The sequence below is a fragment of the Pelophylax lessonae genome, assembly GCF_965119305.1.
Source record: "Pelophylax lessonae genome assembly, chromosome: 4".
NCBI lineage: Eukaryota > Metazoa > Chordata > Amphibia > Anura > Ranidae > Pelophylax > Pelophylax lessonae.
This window is the reverse complement of record NC_138771.1, coordinates 652105787-652127516: the sequence shown is the minus strand read 5'-3', so window position 1 is coordinate 652127516 and position 21730 is coordinate 652105787. Positions and strand designations below refer to the sequence as shown.

The window sequence follows — 21730 nt, the reverse complement described above, 5'->3', positions numbered from 1 at the left end:
ATTGCCATAAAAAGTGTATGGGGGTCTGGGTACTGCCCTGGGGGACATGTATCAATGCAAACATTGTTTTTTTTTTTAAAAACTATCATTTTTACAGGAGCAGTGATTTTAATGATGCTTGTTTAAAGTGAAACTATAAAAATGAAAACTTCCTTTAACTATCATGCCTGGGGGGGTCCCCTTAATGTGGCTGTAAAGTGGCGCATTTGTTTGATGTATGGAGCCTGCTGCAGCAATACTAACATTTCTAAAGGAAAAAATGTAATTTAAACTTGCTTGCAACTGTAATGTAATGTCAGCTCCCGGCAATACAGATTAAATAAAATGAAAAAAAAAAAAAATGGGGACAATGGTATCTTCCCAACAACCCTGGGCTGTGGTTATGGGAGTCGGTGGGTGGGGGGGGCTTATTGGAATTTTGAAGCCCCCTTTAACAAGGGGGCCCCCAGATCCCGGCCCCCCACCTATGTGAATGGATATCGGGTACATCGTCCCCCTATCCATTCAGCAAAAAAGTGTACAAAAAAATAAAGATAAAAGCCAGTCCTTTATTAAAAAAAAAAAATAGTGTCCCCAAAAGTAAATCCATCGCCAATCACGTCGCCCGCCCGCACCCGAAAAATAGAGAAAAAAAAAAGAAGAAGCTCTTGCCTCTTCAGACGCCTCCCACGTAATGAGCTGTTTGAGTTGTGACAGTTCTTTTATAGGAATTTGACGTCATAATGCACTGCTCAGGTGCAGTGAATAAATTACTGACGTCACATCAGAAGGGGTGGTGCCACCGGGCGGTGCTCCCCTTTCCCATAAAAGAGCTGTCACAGCTCCAGCGGCTCATTACGCTGGAGGCGTCTAAAGTGGCGGGAGCGTTTTTTTTTTCTCTTTTCTATTTTTCGGATACGGCAGCGGGGTGAATTTCCTATGAACTGCCCCATTTGTTTGTGTGTTCCTGAGTATAGGCCTATCTGTTGTGGTGCTGCAGGGATCACCAGCTCAACACTGATCTATCACGGATACAGGTAGATAGCACCTATCCTGATGTGATCCTTTTGCAATATAAAGTTTATTCAGACTGCTGTGCAATATCTGTGGCGTGCTGGCGAATATGTATGTATTTGTGCAGGGTGGTGCACCTCATTCTACAGCATGCATTAGGAGTGGGGGGAGGGGGCAGTGGGCACAATTCCTCATCCTTGATATAGCTATGGAACTATGTAACAGCTCTGTGAGTGTAAACAACACAGAGCTATGTTCAGTGACAGAGGATCTTGTTGCTTTTCATTCCCTGCTAAACAACAACTATATCCCCAGTAAAAGCAGCACACAGTAGATACATTGCACATTGTTAGGCACACATTTAACCCCCGTGATCACCCTAGATGTTAACCCCTTCCCAGCCAGTGTCATTCTTACAGTGACGGTGCATGTTATTAGCATTGATCACCCTAATATTGTCATTGGTGATGTCAGTGGCAATTAGTTCCCACAAAGTGTCAGTTGGTGTCAGACTGTGCGCCGCCCTACTATAAGTCGCTGATCGCCGCCATTACTAGTATAAAATAAATATATAAATAAAAATTCCAGTATATATACTAGGGATGGGCTTCGTGTTCAAGTCGAACCTAAGTTCGACTCGAACACAGCTCGTTCGCCGAATGACAAATAGACTCTGCCCTCCGTGCTTTGGCCAATCGAATCATCTGTGCCGTGATTGGCCAAAGGCAGGTGCCTTTAGCCAATCATGGCTCAGGGGCAGCTGTTAAACTTACTACACTCTGCCTGAAGGAATTCCACTTATAAATCACTCGCTGGCCAAGGGAATCGAACCCACAACCTCTCAATTGCAAGCCTGGTATTGTACCAGCTACATCACCGTCAAGCCTGCTTAGCCTGAACACACTCTCCCTGCTAACTTCTATCTCGCCCTACACACAGTGCGCGGCAGCTGTCCCTGAGCCATGATTGGCCAAAGGCAGGTGCCTTTAGCCAATCATGGCTCAGGGGCGGCTGCCATGCACTGTGTTTTGGGGGCGAGATAGAAGTTGGTTCGTTAGGCAGGGAGAGTGTGTTCAGCCTAAGCAGGCTTGACGGTGGCATAGGTGGTAGAATGGAGTTTGCATGTTCGCTAGTAGTGATGTCGCGAACCTAAAATTCGCCGTTCGCGAACGGCGAACGCGAACATCGGCAAATGTTCGCGAACCGGCGAACCGCCATAGACTTCAATAGGCAGGCGAATTTTAAAACACACAGGGACTCTTTCTGGCCACAATAGTGATGGAAAAGTTGTTTCAAGGGGACTAACACCTGGACTGTGGCATGCCGGAGAGGGATCACGCAAAGTTCTTAAAAATTATAATTTTTTGATAGAGAGACAATTATTGGAAAAATTAAAAAAAAGTAAAAATAAAAAATTTCTTTGGATTTAGCATCTGGGGGGTCTAAAAAGTGTACCTGTCAAGTTTCAGCTCTGTAGCATGTCCAGAACCCCTAAAAAACAGCATTTTTCTTATATTTTCAGGAATATGGCTTCTCTGCGGCTGGCTTTTTCTCTTGCAGGCATTTAGCGGGCATTTTTTTAGGCAGGCATGTCATTTTTTGTATTTAGTGTCTGGGGGGTCTAAAAAGTGTACCTGTCAAGTTTCAGCTCTGTAGCATGTCCAGAACCCCTAAAAAACAGCATTTTTCTTATATTTTCAGGAATACGGCTTCTCTGCGGCTGGCTTTTTCTCTTGCAGGCATTTAGCGGGCATTTTTTTAGGCAGGCATGTCATTTTTTGTATTTAGTGTCTGGGAGGTCTAAAAAGTGTACCTGTCAAGTTTCAGCTCTGTAGCATGTCCAGAACCCCTAAAAAACAGCATTTTTCTTATATTTTCAGGAATACGGCTTCTCTGCGGCTGGCTTTTTCTCTTGCAGGCATTTAGCGGGCATTTTTTTAGGCAGGCATGTCATTTTTTGTATTTAGTGTCTGGGGGGTCTAAAAAGTGTACCTGTCAAGTTTCAGCTCTGTAGCATGTCCAGAACCCCTAAAAAACAGCATTTTTCTTATATTTTCAGGAATACGGCTTCTCTGCGGCTGGCTTTTTCTCTTGCAGGCATTTAGCGGGCATTTTTTTAGGCAGGCATGTCATTTTTTGTATTTAGTGTCTGGGGGGTCTAAAAAGTGTACCTGTCAAGTTTCAACTCTGTAGCATGTTCAGAACCCCTAAAAAACAGCATTTTTCTTATATTTTCAGGAATATGGCTTCTCTGCGGCTGGCTTTTTCTTTTTTTACTTTGCAAGCTGCTGTGCCACCTTATATATCAGTGGTGGGTGGACAGTGGCACAGTACACTCTCTGTGGACCTGACAGCAGTCACTGGCACCCAGGCAACTGCAATTTAAAAAAATATATATATTTTTTTACTTTGCAAGCTGCTGTGCCACCTTATATATCAGTGGTGGGTGGGCAGTGGCACAGTACACTCTCTGTGGACCTGACAGCAGTCACTGGCACCCAGGCAACTGCAATTTAAAAAAATATATATATTTTTTTTACTTTGCAAGCTGCTGTGCCACCTTATATATCAGTGGTGGGTGGGCACACAGTGGCACTGCAGTGGGCACAGTACACTCTGTGGACCTGACAGTCACTGGCAGCCCAGGCAACTGCAATAATAAAAAATATTTTTTTTGTTTCAATTTATTGCAACAAGATGCTGTGCCACCGTATATATATCAGTGGTGGGCAGTGCACTGCAGTGGGTACAGTACACTCTGTGGACCTGACACAGCACTCACTGCAATTATGACAGAGGAAAAAAAAATATTTTTTAAAATGCCAGGTACTGTGCCTGTGCCACCCGAAATGAGTGTGGTGTGCACACAGTGCAGTCTGTGGTAGGTCTGTGGCCTCTCACACACAGCGGGCAGGCAACTGCAGTCACAGTGTACAATATATATATATATATATATATATATATATATATATATATAGAAAAAACTCTATTACCTTACCAGCCCTTAAAAGGGCTTTTGGGGACGCTAGATATATATATATGTATATATATAAATAAAAAAAAAAACCTCAATTACCAGCCCTTAAAAGGGCTTTTGGGGACACTAGATAGATAGATAGATATATATACATATATAAAAAAAAATTACACAAATACCAGCCCTTAGAAGGGCTTTTTGGGGTGCTGTCCTTACAGCAGTAGTGGACCAAGAACACTGCAAGACCAGGAACACTGACTAACTGTCCCTAGCTTAACAGCAGCAGCAGCAGCAGCTCTCTCCCTACTCTCACTACACACACTGCTTCAGAATGATCTAAGATGGATGCTGCCCTTGCTTATTTATAGGAGGTGGGAGGGTGTGGGAGGGAGGTATGCTGATTGGCTGGAAATGTGCCTGCTGACTGTAAAGTTCAGGGTCAAAGTTTGCCTCAATGATGTATTATGGGGGGCGGACCGAACATCGCATATGTTCGCCGGCAGCGGCGAACGCGAACATGCTAAGTTCGCCGGGAACTGTTCGCCGGCGAACAGTTCTATTCATATCTATTCGCTAGAACTTTTCCCCTGTTCGAGATGTTCTGGGGCAAACCGAACAGGGGGGTGTTCGGCTCATCACTAATATATACCATAGTTTGTAGACACTATAACTTTTACACAAGCAAATCAATATACACTTATTGGGATTTTATTTATTTTTTTTACCAAAAACATGTAGCAGAATACATTTTGGCCTAAATTTATTAAGAGATTTTATTTTTTAACTTTTTTTAAATAACAGAAAGTAAAAAAAAAAAAAAAAAAAAAAAAAAAAATTATATATATATATATATATATATATATATATATATACATACATATATATAATATATATTTTTTAATTGTTGGTCTTTTTCTGGTTATATAATAAAAAATAGAAACCCAGAGGTCATCAAATACCACCAAAAGAAAGCTCTATTTGTGTGATAAAAATTATATAAATTTTGTTTTGGGTACAGTGTTGCATGACCGCGCAATTTTCAGTTAAGATAGCACAGTGCTGAATAGCAAAAAAAAAATGGCCTGGTCATGAACGGGGGACAACCTTCAGGAGCTAAAGTGGTTTGGAAAACACCGCACTCACTTATTTATTAGGATACTTGGGTTTGCAGTGACGACATCGGTCTTTGTCCCCACGTCATTGGTCCAGTTCAGTGGAGGTAAATTCAACCTACAATAAATTAAAGAGAAAGCACAGCGCATTATCATTACGTTCATATTTTTAGTATAGGTTTGTATCTTTTTTATCTTAAAGCTGAGCTTTACAAAAGTTATTTTAGTTATTTTAGTACTATATTCAATAATACAATTACATTTTAATAAATGCAAGCAGTGTAAATCTGACTTGGTATCACCTTACTGCAATCCATGTACAGCAGAGCTCAAACTGGAAGAGTGAGAAGCAGCACAGTCAGCTGTGTTGTAGTGCTTATATGATAGCAACTTGTAGATAGGAGGATCAAGCATAAAGATGAGCTTATCAATGTGCTGCTTCTCCTTTCACTACCCAATAGGGAGGAGCTTTGAGTTGAATGTAAGTTCGACTCGAATATTGGCTCTTCGCTCGTTCATTGAATGACGAACAAATGGGCTTCTTCGTGGGAAATGTAAGTTCCTGCATTATCATGGACTCTGACCTCGGATTCCAATAAATTACCTGCTGGGCAGGGGATCTGAACCCACAACTATCTCAATTGCAAGCTGCTACCACCTATGCCACCGTCAAGCCTCCTTAAGCTGCACTTACTCTCACTTATTTCTATCTCATCCACTGTGTGTAGAGTGAGATAGAAGTTAGTTAGTTAGGCAGGGAGAGTGTGTGCAGCTTGAGCTTGTTTGACGGTGGCATAGGTGGCAGAATGCCAGGCTTGCAATTGTGATGTTGTGGGTTCGAATCCATTGGCCAGCGGGTGATTCATATAAGTGGAATTCTGAGGTTAATAATAAATTGCTGGCAGGGAGAGAGATTTTTGCTTTTACAGTTTGAGATCAGAAAGTGCAGTGTATACCACAAAGTTATATATATATATATATATATATATATATATATATATATATATATATGTATAGGCACATCAGTTTATATCAGTATTGCTGAAAATAAAAACGCCAAAATAAAAAATAAAAAAAACGGCGTGGGGTTCCCCCTAAAATCCATACCAGACCCTTATCCAAGCACACAACCTGGGTGGCCAGGATGGGGGTGGGGGCGAGCGAGCGTCCCCCCTCCCTAACCATACCAGGCCACATGCCCTCAACATGGGAGGTGCTTTGGGGCAGGGGGGGCTCAGCCCCCCCACCCCAAAGTACCTTGCCCCCATATTGATGGGGACAGGGGTCTCTTCCCGACAGCCCTGGGCTGTGGTTGTGGGGATCTGTGGGGGGGCTTATCAGAATCTGGAAGCCCCCCCCCCATGTGAATGGATATCGGGTACATCGTACCCCTACCCATTCACCAAAAATGTGTACAAAAAAATAAAGACAAAAGCCAGTTTTGGACAAGTCCTTTAGTAAAAAATAAAAATAAAAAAATAGGGTCCCCCGATGATCATTCGCCCGCCCGCCCGAAAAACAGAAATAAATAGAAGCTCCTGCTTCTCCGGACGCTTCCCGCGCTATGAGCTGTTTTGAGTTTGACATCTCTTTTATAGGGATCTGACATCACTAGCCGCTCCACAATGCACTGCTTAGGTGCAGTGAATACATTACATGATGTCAGTGGCGGGCGATACTCAGGATCATCGGGAGATACTATTTTTTTTTTTTAATAAAGGACTTTTCCAAAACTGGCTTTTGTCTTTTTTTGTACACTTTTTTGGTAAATGGAAAGGGGTATGATGTACCCGATATAAATTCACATGGGGGGTGGGATTTGGGGGCCCCTTGTTAAAGGGGGCTTCCAGATTCCAATAAGCCCGCAGACCCCCACAACCACAGCCCAGGGTTGTGGGAATGAGACCCCTGTCCCCATCAACATGGGGGCAAATGCTTTGGGGTGGGGGGGCAGAGCCCCCCCGCCCAAAAGCACCCACCCCCCATGCTGAGGGCATGTAGCCTGGTAGGGTTCAGGAGAGGGGGTTCTCGCTCTTCGCTCGCCCCCACCCTCATCCTGGCCAGCCACTCTGTGTGATAGGATAAGGGTCTGGTATGGATTTTAGGGGGAACCCCTTGCCGTTTTTTTTTTAAATTTTGGTGTGGGGTTCCCCTAAAAATCCATACCAGATCCGAGGGGCCTGGTATGGATTTTGGGAGGTACCCCACGCCGTTTTTTTTTTTTTCCATTTTTTTTTATCTGTATTGCCAGGAGCCGACAATACATTACAGCTGCGAGCAAGTTCAAATTACATTTTTTCCTTTAGAAATGTCAGTATTGCTGCAGCAGGCTACAAACATCGAACAAATGCGCCACTTTATAGGCACATTAAGGGGACCCCCCAGGCAGGATATTTAAAGCAATTTTTCATTTTTATTGTTTCACATTAAGCATTATTAAAATCACTGCTCCTGTAAAAACTATTGTTTTAAATGTTTTTTTTGCATTGATTCAGAGCAGTGCCCAGGTACCCATACACTTTTTTTGGCCAATAACTTGCACTTAAAGCCCCGTACACACGTACCGATTGTCGGCCGAACGATCGGCCGTCTTTTGTCCGGTGCTGTTTTGTTGGTTGAAAAGTGCTAAAGACTGCACACGAATTTTGTCGGCCAACAACAACCGACTGCAGAAGTGATGTCATGTAATGGTTAACTTTCCGTGTGTTTTTTCTTCTCGGAGCATGCCCAGTCTTGCTCATCTGCTTTTTGTCGGCCGAAATCTGTACTGACTGACGAACAATCGGCCGTTCTTTGTTGGCCTACAAAAATTTTATAGCCTGCACACCAAATTTTGTTCGGCCGAAAAGTCGCAGTCGGTTGTCGGAAGCATCATACTAACAGGCCGACAATCAGCCGATCGGACGTTGGCCGAATATTTACGGCCGACAATCGGTACATGTGTACGGGCCTTAAGCCTTTAAAATGAGGACTATTGATTTTTCATGTTCGTGTCCCAAAGACTTTAATGGAGTTTGCATGTTTGCTAGAGCATTTCCCCTGTTCGAGATGTTCTGGTGCGAACCAAAACAGGGGGTGTTCGGCTCATCACTACTACCCAATTTCCGTCTTGACTTAACAATGTATTCCATGCAGTTCATACTCACTCAGTCCCTTTGAAATTCATTTTCTGCATTCTGCAAAAAACCTGGCTGATCCTGCTGCTCTCTATCTCCCCCTTCTGTTCATATCCCCAATTTAGCTAGGGATTTTGCAGCTGTTGTGGCAACGCTGCACATGCTCAGTTTTCAGTGAGTTTCTATGCTGAGCATTTCCTCCCTATCACATCTGAGAAGCCCATGTGACTATAGAGTCACACATGTGACCGTCTACACTTGGCTGGCCTAAGACATTCTGCTGCCTGGGTCCAAGAATAAAATGCTGCCCCCACATCCATTATTTTATACAAATATAAAATATAGAAAATCTTATATACTGCTATCGGTTCTCCTATCCCTTCTGTGTCTGCCACGGCCATCACCCTAGAAGATCCAGCGTGCCCTGCATGACATGGAGTGCGCTGATGTCTGACGTCATTCTGCAGACCACAATCACGTGAAGGACATACCCTGGAGGAGACGCTCCGCCTCCTCATACTTATCAGTTTGCACTATATGCGGCAGTATGAGATGGAGAAATGCCGCCCGTAACGCGCCCTAAACTGATGACACACAAAACTGCTGGGAAAAAAAAATATTGGGAGTCAATTTGCTGCCCCTCTCCAAGTTCTGCCTGGGTCCAATGGAGCCAGCGGGACCCATGGGAGGGACCAGCCCTGCATATACACAGTGGTAAATGACAGCCCACTCCCTCCCCTCTCCTCCTCCATGCCTACTAATCAGCTAAACACAATGGGTGTGGATGGATATTACTTGTAGATTAATGGAGGCTTCATCTCCCTCTGATTCGAAGACACAGGATGGAGGGGCACGACACAGCTTGTGACTGGCAGAAATCCACCCACACCATTCTATTGCCAAACAAAATAATACACATTTGATTTCAAATATATATTTTTATGGCAATTTAAAACAGTTTATTGATATTCATTATTTATTTTTACTCTGTATTCCCAAGGCTGATTTTTTTTTCTATTTTTAATTTAGTACATGTGACCAGCAGCAGAGGACTAGAAGCTCCTCCTGCTTATGTTTCCCTGCAGACAGGCTGGGAGAGAGCTGGGTCATGTGACAGCTGGATATCGATTAGAAAAAAAAAAAGGTACTTAGATATTTTTTAAGTTATTTTATTTGTATTAGAATAATTACAGTGCCATCATCCATATACAGAAATAGAAGGAACAATGTAAATAAACAGGGTGTGTTTAGCATCTAGTAATTGCAGCAGAGAAAGGTTGGGTCACCCCCTTCCAGGCAGGGCTCTGCTATGTGACAGAGCTGTGTAAAGTTCAGGACTGGATGGACATCAAAATCCATTCACAAGTGAAAAAGGTCCCTTATATGTATTTTAAGTGTGTATTTTAGCAGTTTTCCTGGAGTTTAGATTTAAAGTTATATATCAGGGATCCTCATGCAACGGCCCTCCAGCTGTTGCAGAACTACACGTCCCATGAGGCATTGTAAAACTCTGACATTCACAGACATGACTAGGCATAGTTTGAAGACCCCTGTTTTTTACTTTGGGCACCTGAGTTCAGGCACCCAAAGCTACTACAATGCCTCTGGCTAAATACTTAAAGCGTAACCACTTTTGTTGAGAAAAAAAAATTCCCCTCTGGGTGATCTCTGTACATTACACGGATTATAACAAACTTTGTTGCAGATTCCTACCTTTTGTTATTCTGAAGAAATCATTATTTGTTCCTCTGTGTTGAGTAGGTCTAATGGGAGTGGTTTCATAATTATCTATCAGCTGTGGCAGCTGCAGGGCTCTAATGAGGAAATCTGCTGGGCCTGCATCCCTTTAGACGTGTTCCTATTGGGGGTATCTCACCAAAAATTACATTTTTGTTGCAGGGGATGCCAGAAATCTGACTTGTATCTTAGTGCAGACTTCTGGGAAAATTGATGAGCCAATCACACAAGCAGGAAATTATGTTTCTCAGGGTGTGGTCAGTACACATTCTGTGTACAGAACAGCTCCAGTCGGCCATGTTGCATTGCAATTTCAGAAAATTGCAGTGGCTGCAGATTGACAAAGAAAGATAATTTTTAACAACATTTAATTACAATATGATTTGTGTCGCAATTGTAAACGCTATATTGTTTTTGCTTTATTTGCTATTTTTTTCCCCACTAAAGTGGAGTTACCCTTTAACATCTGCTGAGATATGACATTAACCACACAGGGAGTGCATTGTTTTAATGAACCAGTGGGTTCTAGTCTTACAGCGGCAACAAAGCAAATCCATTGTGTGTCACTACTGCAGAACCTGGTTATGTAATGTGAGGTTGAAAACAGGGGCTCTTTCGCAATACATGCACAAAAAGACAGATTAACAACCCGTCATCAGGCTCAGGCTAAATGTCCAGCAGTCAACTTAAGCACTTTTGATTAGGTCAGGTGTGCACTACAGGGACTTCAGCTGCAATAATGAGTTATGTCCAGCAGATGCCAAAGTCTTAATGCTGAACACTACAGTATACAGTACATAGTAATAAGAAGGCTGGGTTGACACTTGTGCGAGCACAGTCATCGCATGTGATTTGCACCCCATTGCTGTATGGCTGAAATCACATCACATTCGCACCAAAATGGTGCAGGACCCTTTTTTTGGTCCGCACTGGAATCAGATTGCATGGGTGTTCAGACCTATGCAATCCGATTTCCTGCACCATTTGACAGTTCGCACTGATCTGGGGGTGTCATTAACTTTACATTGACACCCCCAGCAGTTTTGCAGTGTGAACCAGTCTGCAACTCAGATGTGATGCGGGAACTGGTACTGAAACGCAGGGTTTCCCGCATCGCACCAGGGTAAACCGGGACTAATAATTCCTTTATAAATTGGACAGTTTTGAATTTTTATTCATTTAATTTAGATAGCTAAAGATGGAAGCCCCCCCATAATCAATTTTAATTGATTCATTGGGTATGCTCTTATTTTACCCTTACCTAAACACAAAGTCAGCCCGGTCAATTTCAGCGCCACAAAAGCTGCTGTTTAAAATTCCTCCATTGCCCACCACTGCGCAGCTTCTGATTGGCTTCTGGAATGGGGACTTCTACAATAAAAAAAAGAGATCTGTTCACAGTCCGACCTTATTGGAGCTCTATTCATGGCATGAGTACTGTGACGGACCCCCCGTACTCAAAAAGAGTATGTCCGCCCTATAAGCTTCCCTTGCCCAGTAACAGAACGATCCAAGATCCCTTAGCCCACCCAGTCACTAGCCGTAGGGTGGTAAGAAAACATAAGACTTTTATTGAAGAACAGATACAAGTATACAGTATATTAGGGATCGACCGATTATCGGCATGGCCGATATATCGAGGGCCGATATTGACTTTTGCCGACATATCTGTATCGGCCCCGGAACTGGCCGATATTGCCGATATTCCAAATATTGCTCATGTAAGGGTAAAATGATGTCACATAGCATAATTCCGTTTACAAATGTTATTGAATAAGGCCACTCACATATGTACAAATTGAAGATATAAGCAATTCCCCATTAGTATATCTGCTGGCAGATGGGTATCTCTCACCCACTTGCCGTAAGTGATACCCGGGTGATACCGCTCCGTTCGGCATCCACTCAATATTGCTCTGTCTCTCACCCGCTCCATCTCCCACCCACCCGATACCGATCCGTCTCTCACCCACTTGCCTTAAGTGATACCCCTGTGATACCGCTCTGTTCGGCATCCACTCAATACTGCTCTGTCTCTCACCCGCTCCATCTCCCACCCACCTGATACCGATCCGTCTCTCATCCACTTGCCGTAAGTGATACCCGGGTGATACCGCTCTGTTCGGCATCCACTCAATACTGCTCTGCCTCTCACCCGCTCCATCTCCCACCCACCCGATACCGATCCATCTCTCACCCACTTGCCGTAAGTGATACCCGGGTGATACCGCTCTGTTCGGCATCCACTCAATACTGCTCTGTCTCTCACCCGCTCCATCTCCCACCCAGCCGATACCGATCCATCTCTCACCTACTTGCCGTAAGTGATACCCGGGTGATACCGCTCTGTTCGGCATCCACTCAATACTGCTCTGTCTCTCACCCACGCATCTCCCACCCACCCGATACCGATCCGTCTCTCACCCACTTGCCGTAAGTGATACCCGGGTGATACACCTCCGTTCGCCATCCACTCAATACTGTTCTGTCTCTCACCCGCTCCATCTCCCACCCACCTGATATCGATCCATCTCTCACCCACTTGCCGTAAGTGATACCCGGGTGATACCACTCAGTTCGGCATCCACTCAATACTGCTCTGTCTCTCACCCGCTCCATCTCCCACGCACCCTATACCGATCCGTCTCTCACCCACTTTCCGTAAGTGACACCCGCATGGAATGCCGGGCGTGACCACGCATGTGACCTGATTTTCCAGATTTTAGTATTTCAGAAAAGCACAACATTATGGCCACTAGATGGAGCTAATAATCACCTGCAGAAAGATCTCCCCTTCTGTTCCTGTGACAAACTACAAAATTGTGGATTTCCCATGAATGTAGTGACCAGGACAATCAGAGAGAATTCATTTTCCCTAGCATTGACACAGACAGGCAACCGTATCAAACTATACATTTTTTTTTTTAATCTAAAGTTATACTTTCGGAGTTGCAGAAAGTGTGGAGTTTATTGATGTGCATTAGATTGATTTCCTATAAATGTCAGCTCCCTCTAGTGACCATAATGCAGTATTTTCATTATTAGGTTTTAAAAAAACAAACAAAAAACAAATACTGCATTATGGCCACTAGATGTCCCTGCTGACCATAGGAAATCAACATAATAGACACAATATGGGGATTATTTGTAATGGCTGCATGAATGCTCATGCAAATGTTTTAATATGTTTGATACTCTTTATTGGCTAACTTGAAGTGGTTCTAAAGGCTGAAGTTTTTTTTACCTTAATGCATTCTCTACATTAAGGTAAAAAAAACCTTCTGAGTGCAGCAACCCTCCTCCAGCCCCATCTCGATCCAGTGTTGTGCACAAGAGCAGCTACTTTCTCAGCTCTTTCATTGGCTCAGAGATCGCAGCGGAAGCCGTTGGCTCCTACTGCTGCCAATCACAGCCAGTGAGGAGGGAGCAAGAGGGGCATCTGCTGGATATAACTCAGTATTGCAGCTCAGGTCTCTGAAGCGCACGCGCACAGCTGGCTCGGGAGCGAGCCTGTACAAGTACCCCCATAGCAAGTGGGTTGCTAAGGCGAGCACTTGGCAGGGGTTGGAAAAGGCAGAAGCAAGGGACCCCAGAAAAAAAGTATCTAGGCTAAAAAATAAATAAATAAGGATTTACAATAATTTGAAGTTATGAACCACTTCAGCTTCAGAAGGATTTTCCCCCTTAATGACCAAGCCATTTTTTGCAAATCGGCACTGCGTTACTTTAACTGACAATTTGCACGGTTGTGCGACGCTGTACCCAAATAAAATGTATGTCTTTTTTCCCACAAATAGAGCTTTCTTTTGGTGGTATTTTATCACCTCTGCGTTTTTTATTTTTTCCGCTATAAACAAAAAAAGAGCAACAATTCTTAAAAAAAAAAAATAATAATAATAAATAGTTTTCACTTTCTGCTATATAACGTTCCCCAAAAAAAAAAAAAATCAAATTTTTTCATAAGTTTAGGCCAAAAAAAAAAAAATCCCAATAAGTGTATATTGATTGGTTTGCGCAAAAGTTATCGTGTCTACAAACTAAGGGAAAAATGTATGGACTTTTTATTTTCTTTATTGTTTTTTACTAGTAATGGCGGCGATCAGCAATTTTTAGCGGGACTGTGACATTGTGGCAGAAAGATCGGACACAATGTGGCACTTTGGTGGGGACCAGTGACACCAATACAGTGATCAGTGCTACAAAAAAATGCACTGTTACTGTATAAATGACACTGACAGGGAAGAGTTTAACACTAGGGGTGATCGGGGGTGCTCCTATGGAGTGCTTTCTAACTGTGTGGGGTATTAATGTACTAGAGGAAAAGAGAGATCTGTGTTTCAGCATAGCTGAAACACAAGATCTCTCTCTTCATCTGTGACAGAACAGCCGTCTGACTTGTTTACATAGGCAGACTGACGTTCTGTCATTCTCCTGCAAGATCACAGGTGGCTGGCGGCCATAGTGGCCGCCGGGCCATCTGATTGGCTCCTGCTGTGTCTGATCACAGCGGCATAGCTCCCAACTGTCCATAATTTTGAGGAACTGTCCCTCATTCAGAGCAAAGTCCCTCTGTCCCCCTTACCTCCTGGGTCGTTGGTTCGAATCCCAACCACGACACTACCTGCTTGGAGTTTGCATGTTCTCCCTGTGCCTGCGTGGGTTTCCTCCGGGTACTCCGGTTTCCTCCCACACTCCAAAGACATGCTGGTAGGTTAATTAGATCCTGTATAAAAAAATTGGCCCTACTGTGTAGGTATGTGAGTTAGGGACCTTAGACTGTAAGCTCCTTGAGGGCAGGGACTGATGTGAATGTACAATGTATCTGTAAAGCGCTGCGTAAATTGACAGCGCTATATAAGTACCTGAAATAAATAAATAAAAAAAATAAATTTGTCCCTCATTTTGGTCTCATTTATAGAGTTGTATATAAAACGCACTATTTATCTTTCAAAAAGTGTTTCCCAGTGCTAAACCTTTCATCCAATTTCTAAATTGCTGCATTTTTTAATTCTAAAAGCCAGTATAAAGGAATAGTAGTGGTAATAAAATGCACTTGTGGGTTTAACTAATAATTTTTCTTTTCGTACATCAGAGCACACAGAACCATAAATCATAACATATGGGTTATATAGCCACCTATAGGTGAAGGACACTGGCAACCAATCAGAATTGATGACCCCCCTATATAACCCCTCCCATACAGGAAGTACCTCCGTTTTTCACCAGTGTCTGAAAGGTGAAGGTCGCTGTGGAGAGGAGCTCCACATGTTTGTTATGTTTCAAAGAAGAAGAAAGAAGATAATGCTATGATACCCCAAACAAAGAATCAAAGGGGTTAGCTATCGGATCCATCTAAAACAATCAATGGACTAGAAAGATGGTACCCGAGCCTCGGGAAGCAGATACGAGGTTTTGCCTGTAACGCTGTCTTTTTTAGGTGCTGGACCCTGGGATCCGGACCCTTATAATACCAAACCCCAAAGGCGCTCCGTGCAGGGTGCTCTACAGGTCCAAGGCCGTGGCCCCTCTTATATAGGGGACCCAGTCCTTGAAGGTCTCTAAGACCATGCTCACTGTGAAGGGTGAAGATTGGATTCTTGCTTATAGCAGTTTCCTGCGGCAGGACTGGTGAGTCCATTTTAAATATTTACACAGCAAACAAAAACCTTAAAAGGTTAAAAATTGTAAATATTTTATGCACTGTTCCCTTTAATAAGATTACAGAGACTTGTGCCAAATGTATTTCTGTTTGTAATTACATTGTAGCAAGTTTATGCAAAGTATGTTTAAAGTCTGTTTAAAGCATATTGTTACACTGTTTCTTACCCTGAGCTGATCACCTGAAAGGTATCAGCTGTGACAAACAAGATTCAGCCTTAACTGCTCTGACCCCCATTTGTTTGTCGTGTTCGCCTTGGCACATAAGCGTCCGCATGTTTGCCTCTGCTGCATCGCGTGTCTATGGCGTAAGCATATTCGGGCACGCGTGGGAACCTTCGCATTCAAGTACAGGCTTACGCCGTGTGGTGGGCGTGTTCAAACGCGATATGGAGTGCACATGGACTACGCGCACCACGCCGCACATGCATAAAAGGGCACGTTCTGCAAGGAACTGTTTCCAACACACTAGCCTCTGTCACAGTCTGAAAGGAACAAAGAGCAGCAGCAGCTGGGTTGCGTGAGTCACTGTGGGTGTATGTTACTGGCACTAATAGGTCCTGTATCTTTGGTAATCAGTGTTGTGTGCATTAGGCTGTGTAGGCTTAGCACAGACCTTGAGTACACTTTAAAGGTAGTACCTCAAGTATGTCTTGCTATAAAGCAATGTCTATCCGAAAAAGGGCTGGAGGGAGCTCAGTTGGAAAGGGCACTATCCATCAGGACCTGAAGGCCCTAGTTGTGCTTCCACTATGTCTACTCCTTCTGATAAGCCAGAGGCAATTAGCCAATCTGAGCCATTACAGTTGTCAGGCATAGTAGCTACTCCGTGTACTTCTACCACAGCCTATGTTACCAAGGACGATTTGGCATCGGCATTAGCCAGTCTAGAGGGTAGGATTGCTGACAAGACTGCAGCACCACATGAAGGGTAAGAAGTGGGTTAGACCCCCCTCTCCTGAGCCACCTTCTGAATCAGTTCAGGATTGGGTAGAGGATGTGAAAGATGTTGCTGAGGGTGACCCTATAGAAGGTCAAACTGAAATTTCCCCTTCCGGGGAGTTAGAGTCGGAGGAATCTCAATCAGCCTCTCAATCCCAGAAATTGTTTATCCAGTCTCTTGCTGATATGGTCCGGGCTGAGTTTAAACTCCCGCCCTTAGAGACAACTGAAGCCTCTTTTTCCTCCCTAAGCTCATTGCGCCCTCCTCAGAGTCCTCAGACATTTCCCATGCATCCACTCTTGGAGCATGACGTGTATAATGACTGGGATCATCCAGATAGGATGTTTGTTCCTCTTAAAAGATTTTCATTGCTATATCCTATGGAGGATACGTTTTCTAAGAGATTAAAAATTCCCACCGTGGATGCAGCCATTTCTTCGAACCCTTGGTTCTTTTGACCAAGAAACTGGTCTTTTTGATTGCGATAACTTCAGCTAAAAGGGTATCGGAACTAGCAGCTCTTTCTTGTAAAGAGCCATTCTTGATATTTTATCAGGATAGTGGGATTTTACGTCCACACCCAGATTTTATGCCCAAGGTAGTGTTTGCCTTTTATTTAAATCAGGACATTATACTACCTTCTTTTTTTCCAGATCCTCACTCAGAGGAGGAAAGGTTATTGCATTTTCTTGATGTAATGCGTGCTCTTAAATTCTATTTACAGGAAACAGCTCAGATTTGTAAGACCGAGAGCTTGTTTGTGCTGCCAGAAGGCCCCAGAAGGGGGTTGGCAGCATCTAAATCTACAATTTCCTGTTGGATTCGCCAGGTGATTACGCAGGCGTATAGTTTAGTAGGAAAGGTTCCACCTTTTCCTGTAAAGGCACATTCTACCAGAGGAGTAGGTGCCTCTTGGGCACATCGCTATCAAGCCTCTATGGCTCAGATTTACAAGGCCTGCGACCTGATCGTTGGTCCATTTCTTGAAGTACATCAACTTATAATTTTTATTCCTATTAAAAGGAATGTAAACATCCATTGTAATTGAAATAAGCAGGACAGGTCCTCTTTAATGTGAGATCTGGGGTCAAAAAGACCTCACATCTCACATCTACACTAAAAAAGAAAAAAAAAAAAGAGAGTCCTTTTTTTTTTATAATGAAAAAAAATTGGCTCTTTAAATCCGTTGCTAGGAAACAACGTTTGACGTCGCTTCGGCCCTCCAAGGCCACAGAGTCGAGTGACGGCCATCTTGCCCTCCCTCAACTTCCTGCGTGAGAGGAGAGCGGACCGGATCATTTTCCCCGATTCCAACGGGTCCAATAAGCAGGGAAAATGACCGGGAAGCGGCGGAAGGGGGGTCACCTCTTCCGTCGCTGGGACTACCCTGCTGTGAAAGAGGACCGCCGGCAGTTTAAAACATCAGTGCTGTATTTTGGCCTAGGCAGACAAGGCCCTGGTCTAGGGTGGCACTTTGCAGGGGGGCAGCAAAATAGCCGCCCCCGCCCCCATCTGAGACTACATTAGGCACTGGTTGCTAGAGCCGCCTGGTGTCTAGCAACCAGTGACGTCACACCTTCTCCCACCCCACCTCCCTCACTCTCCCATCCCCCTCTCTCTCCCACCTCCTCTTCCTCTCTCTCCCACCCCCTCTCTCTCTGTCCCACCACTCCCCTCTTTCTCTCCCCCACCACCTTCTTCTCTCTCTCTCCCCCACCCCCTCTCTCAGTCTTTTTTTCACCTCTCGCACTCTCTCTTTTCCCCATCTTTCTCTCCCACCCCCTCTCTCTCTCATCCCCCTCTCTCTCTCTCCCCCTCTCTCTCTGATCCCTCCTTCTCTCTCTCTCTCATTCCCTCATTTGCCCCTCTCTCTCTTATCCCCCTCTCTCGCTCATCCCCCCCTCTCTCATTCCCTCATTCCCCTCTCTCTCTCTTATCCCCCCTCTTTCTTATCTCTCCCCTCTCTCTCTCCCTCACCCCCCTCTCTCTCTCCCTCATCCCCCCTCTCTCTCTCTCCCCTCTCTCTCTTTCCCCTCTCTCATTGCCCCTCTCTCTCTTTCTAATCCCCTCCCTCTCATCCCCCTCCTCTCTCTCTCCCCCTCTCTCTCTCATCTCCCTCTCTCTCTCATCCCCCTCTCTCTCTCTCTGTCTCTCAACAATCTCTCTCTCTCTCTCTCTCCCACCACCCTATCTCTCTCTCCCACCACCTTCTCCCTCTCTCATCCTCCCTCACCCTCCCTTACCCACCCTCTCTCATCCTCCCTCACCCTCCCTTACCCACCCTCTCTCATCCCCCCTCTTGTGAAATCTCAGGGGTTCTTGTTGGGACTTGTAGTCCTTCAATTTTGGAGGGAGTCATATCCGTTAAACAGGAAGGGGTGGGGAAAATTTACATAGGAGGGGAGGGGGCGCCCAGTCTTGCCTAGGGCAGCTCGAAACCAAAATATACCACTGTCTGCCATATTGGTATTTAACGTCAAAGTACCAATGTATAACTGTGGTGGGCGGTCTGGAAGGGGTTAAGGGGTAGGCGTGACAGGAGGTGTGTCCTATGCCTACATACTTTTGCTAATAGGTGTCCCTCATTCCAATCTCAGAAAGTTGTGAGGTATGCAGCAGGAGCGGCGCTCCAGTGGCGCACGTGCGCTCCCTAGAACCCCTGCACAAAATCACATACCTGATATGACGCTGAGTATGTGCACTCAACCTGTTTGGTCGACCATGGCGAAGCCTGTTCTGAGTGGAACCTGTCCCGTTAAACCACTGTATGGTTTTGGCCCCCGTGCTGCAGCTCAGTTTCAGGGTCTTGGCAATCTTCTATAGCCTAGGCCATCTTTATGTAGAGCAACTATTCTTTTTTTCCAATCCTCAGAGAGTTCTTTGCATGAGGTGCCATGTTGAGCTTCCAGTGTCCAGTATGAGAGAGTGAGAGCGATAACACCACATTTAACACACCTGCTCCCCATTCACACCTGAGACCTTATAACACTAACGGGTCACATGACACCGGGGAGGGAAAATGGCTAATTGGGCCCCCATTTGGACATTTTCACTTAGGGGTGTACTCACTTTTGCTGCCAGCGGTTTAGACATTAATGGCTGTGTGTTGAGTTATTTTGAGGGGACAGCAAATTTACACTGTTATACAAGCTGTACACTCACTACTTTACATTGTAGCAAAGTGTAATTTCTCCAGTGTTGTCACATGAAAAGATATAATATTAAATTTGTAAAAAATTGTGAGGGGTGTACTTACTTTTGTGAGATACTGTATGTACACACACACACACACACGTGTGTTTGAGCGTTGGGGTGCACACCCTAATGTAATAGTCTGTGTACAGCAATGCAATTCACACCCAGTGTGAACCCAGCCTTAAAGTGGAGTTCCACCCTAAAAAAAAGAAAATTCTATCTGCTTGTTTTTTTTACCCGCAAAAGAATTGAAAAAATATTTTTTTTTCACTTACCTTGTTTTTAAAGAAAATATACTTACCTTACTTCCTCTTCCTCCCTCTGCAGAATCGTCCGCCACCGTCACTTCCTCCTTGCATTGATTCCTGGGAGATGAACATCATCGCTTCCAGGAGTCAATGCGCTTGCACTGGCCCCGCACGTCACTTCCGGCTGCAGGCGCATCATTCCCTGCTAAACAGCTTCTGGGCATGGGGGGGGGGGGGGGGGTTCTGTGACAGGCACAGAGAGATCGGGGTTGTAGCTTAGCTGAAACTCCTGATCTCTCTCTGCCTGCCTGACAGAAGACTCTCTTGCTTTGTTTACATAAGCAGACAGGTCTTCTGTCAGTTTCTCTGACAATTGCAGAAGTCCGGTGGCGAACGCCGCTGCTGCTCCCGCTGCTCCTCCCTCTGCCTGACTCTTGCTGTGTCTAATCACAGCGGGAGTGGGGTCTCAGCAGCGAGCGCGCACCGCCGCGACTACATGCACATAATCACGTAGATATACGTGATTATGGGCAGCCGAGCCACCCTGCCGCAGTATATCTGCGTGGGGCGGTCGGCAACTGGTTAAAGTCCACACAGTGCCCCCCTACATCAGAGTCCGCACAAAGCCCCCCTTACATCAGAGTCCGCACAAAGCCCCCCTACATCAGAGTCCACACAAAGCCCCCCTTACATTGGAGTCCGCACAAAGCCCCCCACCCTTACATCAGAGTCCACACAGAGCCCCCCTATTACATCAGAGTCTGCACAGAGCCCCCCTTACATCAGAGTCCCCACAGACACCCCCCCCACAGAGCACCCCCTTACATCAGAGACCCCCCCACAGAGCCCCCCCCCCTTACATCAGATGCCTCCCTTACATCAGAGAACCCCCACAGAGCCCCCTCTTACATCAGAGCCCCCTTACATCAGAGAGCCCCCCTTACATCAGAGACCCCCCACAGAGCCCCTCCTTACATCAGAGTCCCAAACAGAGCCCCCTATTAAATCAGAGCCCCCCCTTACATCAGAAACCCCCCTTACATCATAGACCCCCCCACACAGCCCCCTTACATCAGAGACCCCCCCACACAGCCCCCCTTACATCAGAGCCCCCCTCCACAGAGCCCCCCACAGAGCCCCTCCTTACATCAGAGACCCCCCACAGAGCCTCCTTACATTTGTTTTACATATTGAGGCAGGAGAAAGGGTGAGCTTATTCACCCTAGGATGGAGGCTCAGAGACAGGCTGTCTGCAGCTTTTCTCCTCTGGGTTTAAACTTTCCACCCACACATACCCGGGGAGTGTGGGCGGGGCAAGCCCAGGAGGAGAGGGGCGGGAGGAGGAGGAGCAGATGAGTTTACTCTGAGGTTGAGCACTGTATCTGCAGCCAGAGGAGACACAGGCACAGCGGTAGGTAAGCGGCGGCCGCGGCCTGTGTTGACCCTGTCCAGGCCTCGTCGCCGCTTACCTCCCACTGTGTGGCCTGATCTTCAACCGGCCACGGAGTGGGTGACCCCCGGCCCACTGGGCAAATGCCCGGTCTGCCTAATGGCTGGTTCGGCCTGCATGCCATCAATGGGAGTATGCAATATTCTATAATTAATATCAGCGGGAGGAATAGTGCCCCATCAGTGGTGTCAGTGGGGAGGAATAGTGCCCCATTGTTGATGTCAGTGGGAGGAATAGTGCCCTATTGTTGGTGTCCGTGGGAGGAATAGTGTCCCATTGTTGGTGTCAGTGAGTGGAATGG

The 21730-nt window shown here is 45.3% G+C and overlaps 1 protein-coding gene across 4 annotated transcripts in view; it reads right to left on the bottom strand.

The window, feature by feature from the left end:
* The window catches only part of LOC309554191 (alpha-N-acetylneuraminide alpha-2,8-sialyltransferase-like), a 213407-nt gene that overhangs the window by 152578 nt on the left and 39099 nt on the right, over positions 1–21730 (bottom strand). For 2 of the 4 annotated variants that reach the window (XM_082255822.1, XM_082255824.1), the window contains 2 exons: positions 11197–11306; positions 5114–5200 (listed from right to left, as the gene is read on the bottom strand). The exons of the other annotated variants lie outside the window; for them this stretch is intronic. In XM_082255822.1, the coding sequence (XP_082111948.1) occupies positions 5114–5200; positions 11197–11306 (197 nt within the window). The remainder of the gene's footprint in view (positions 1–5113; positions 5201–11196; positions 11307–21730) is intronic. 4 annotated transcript variants of the gene reach the window in all.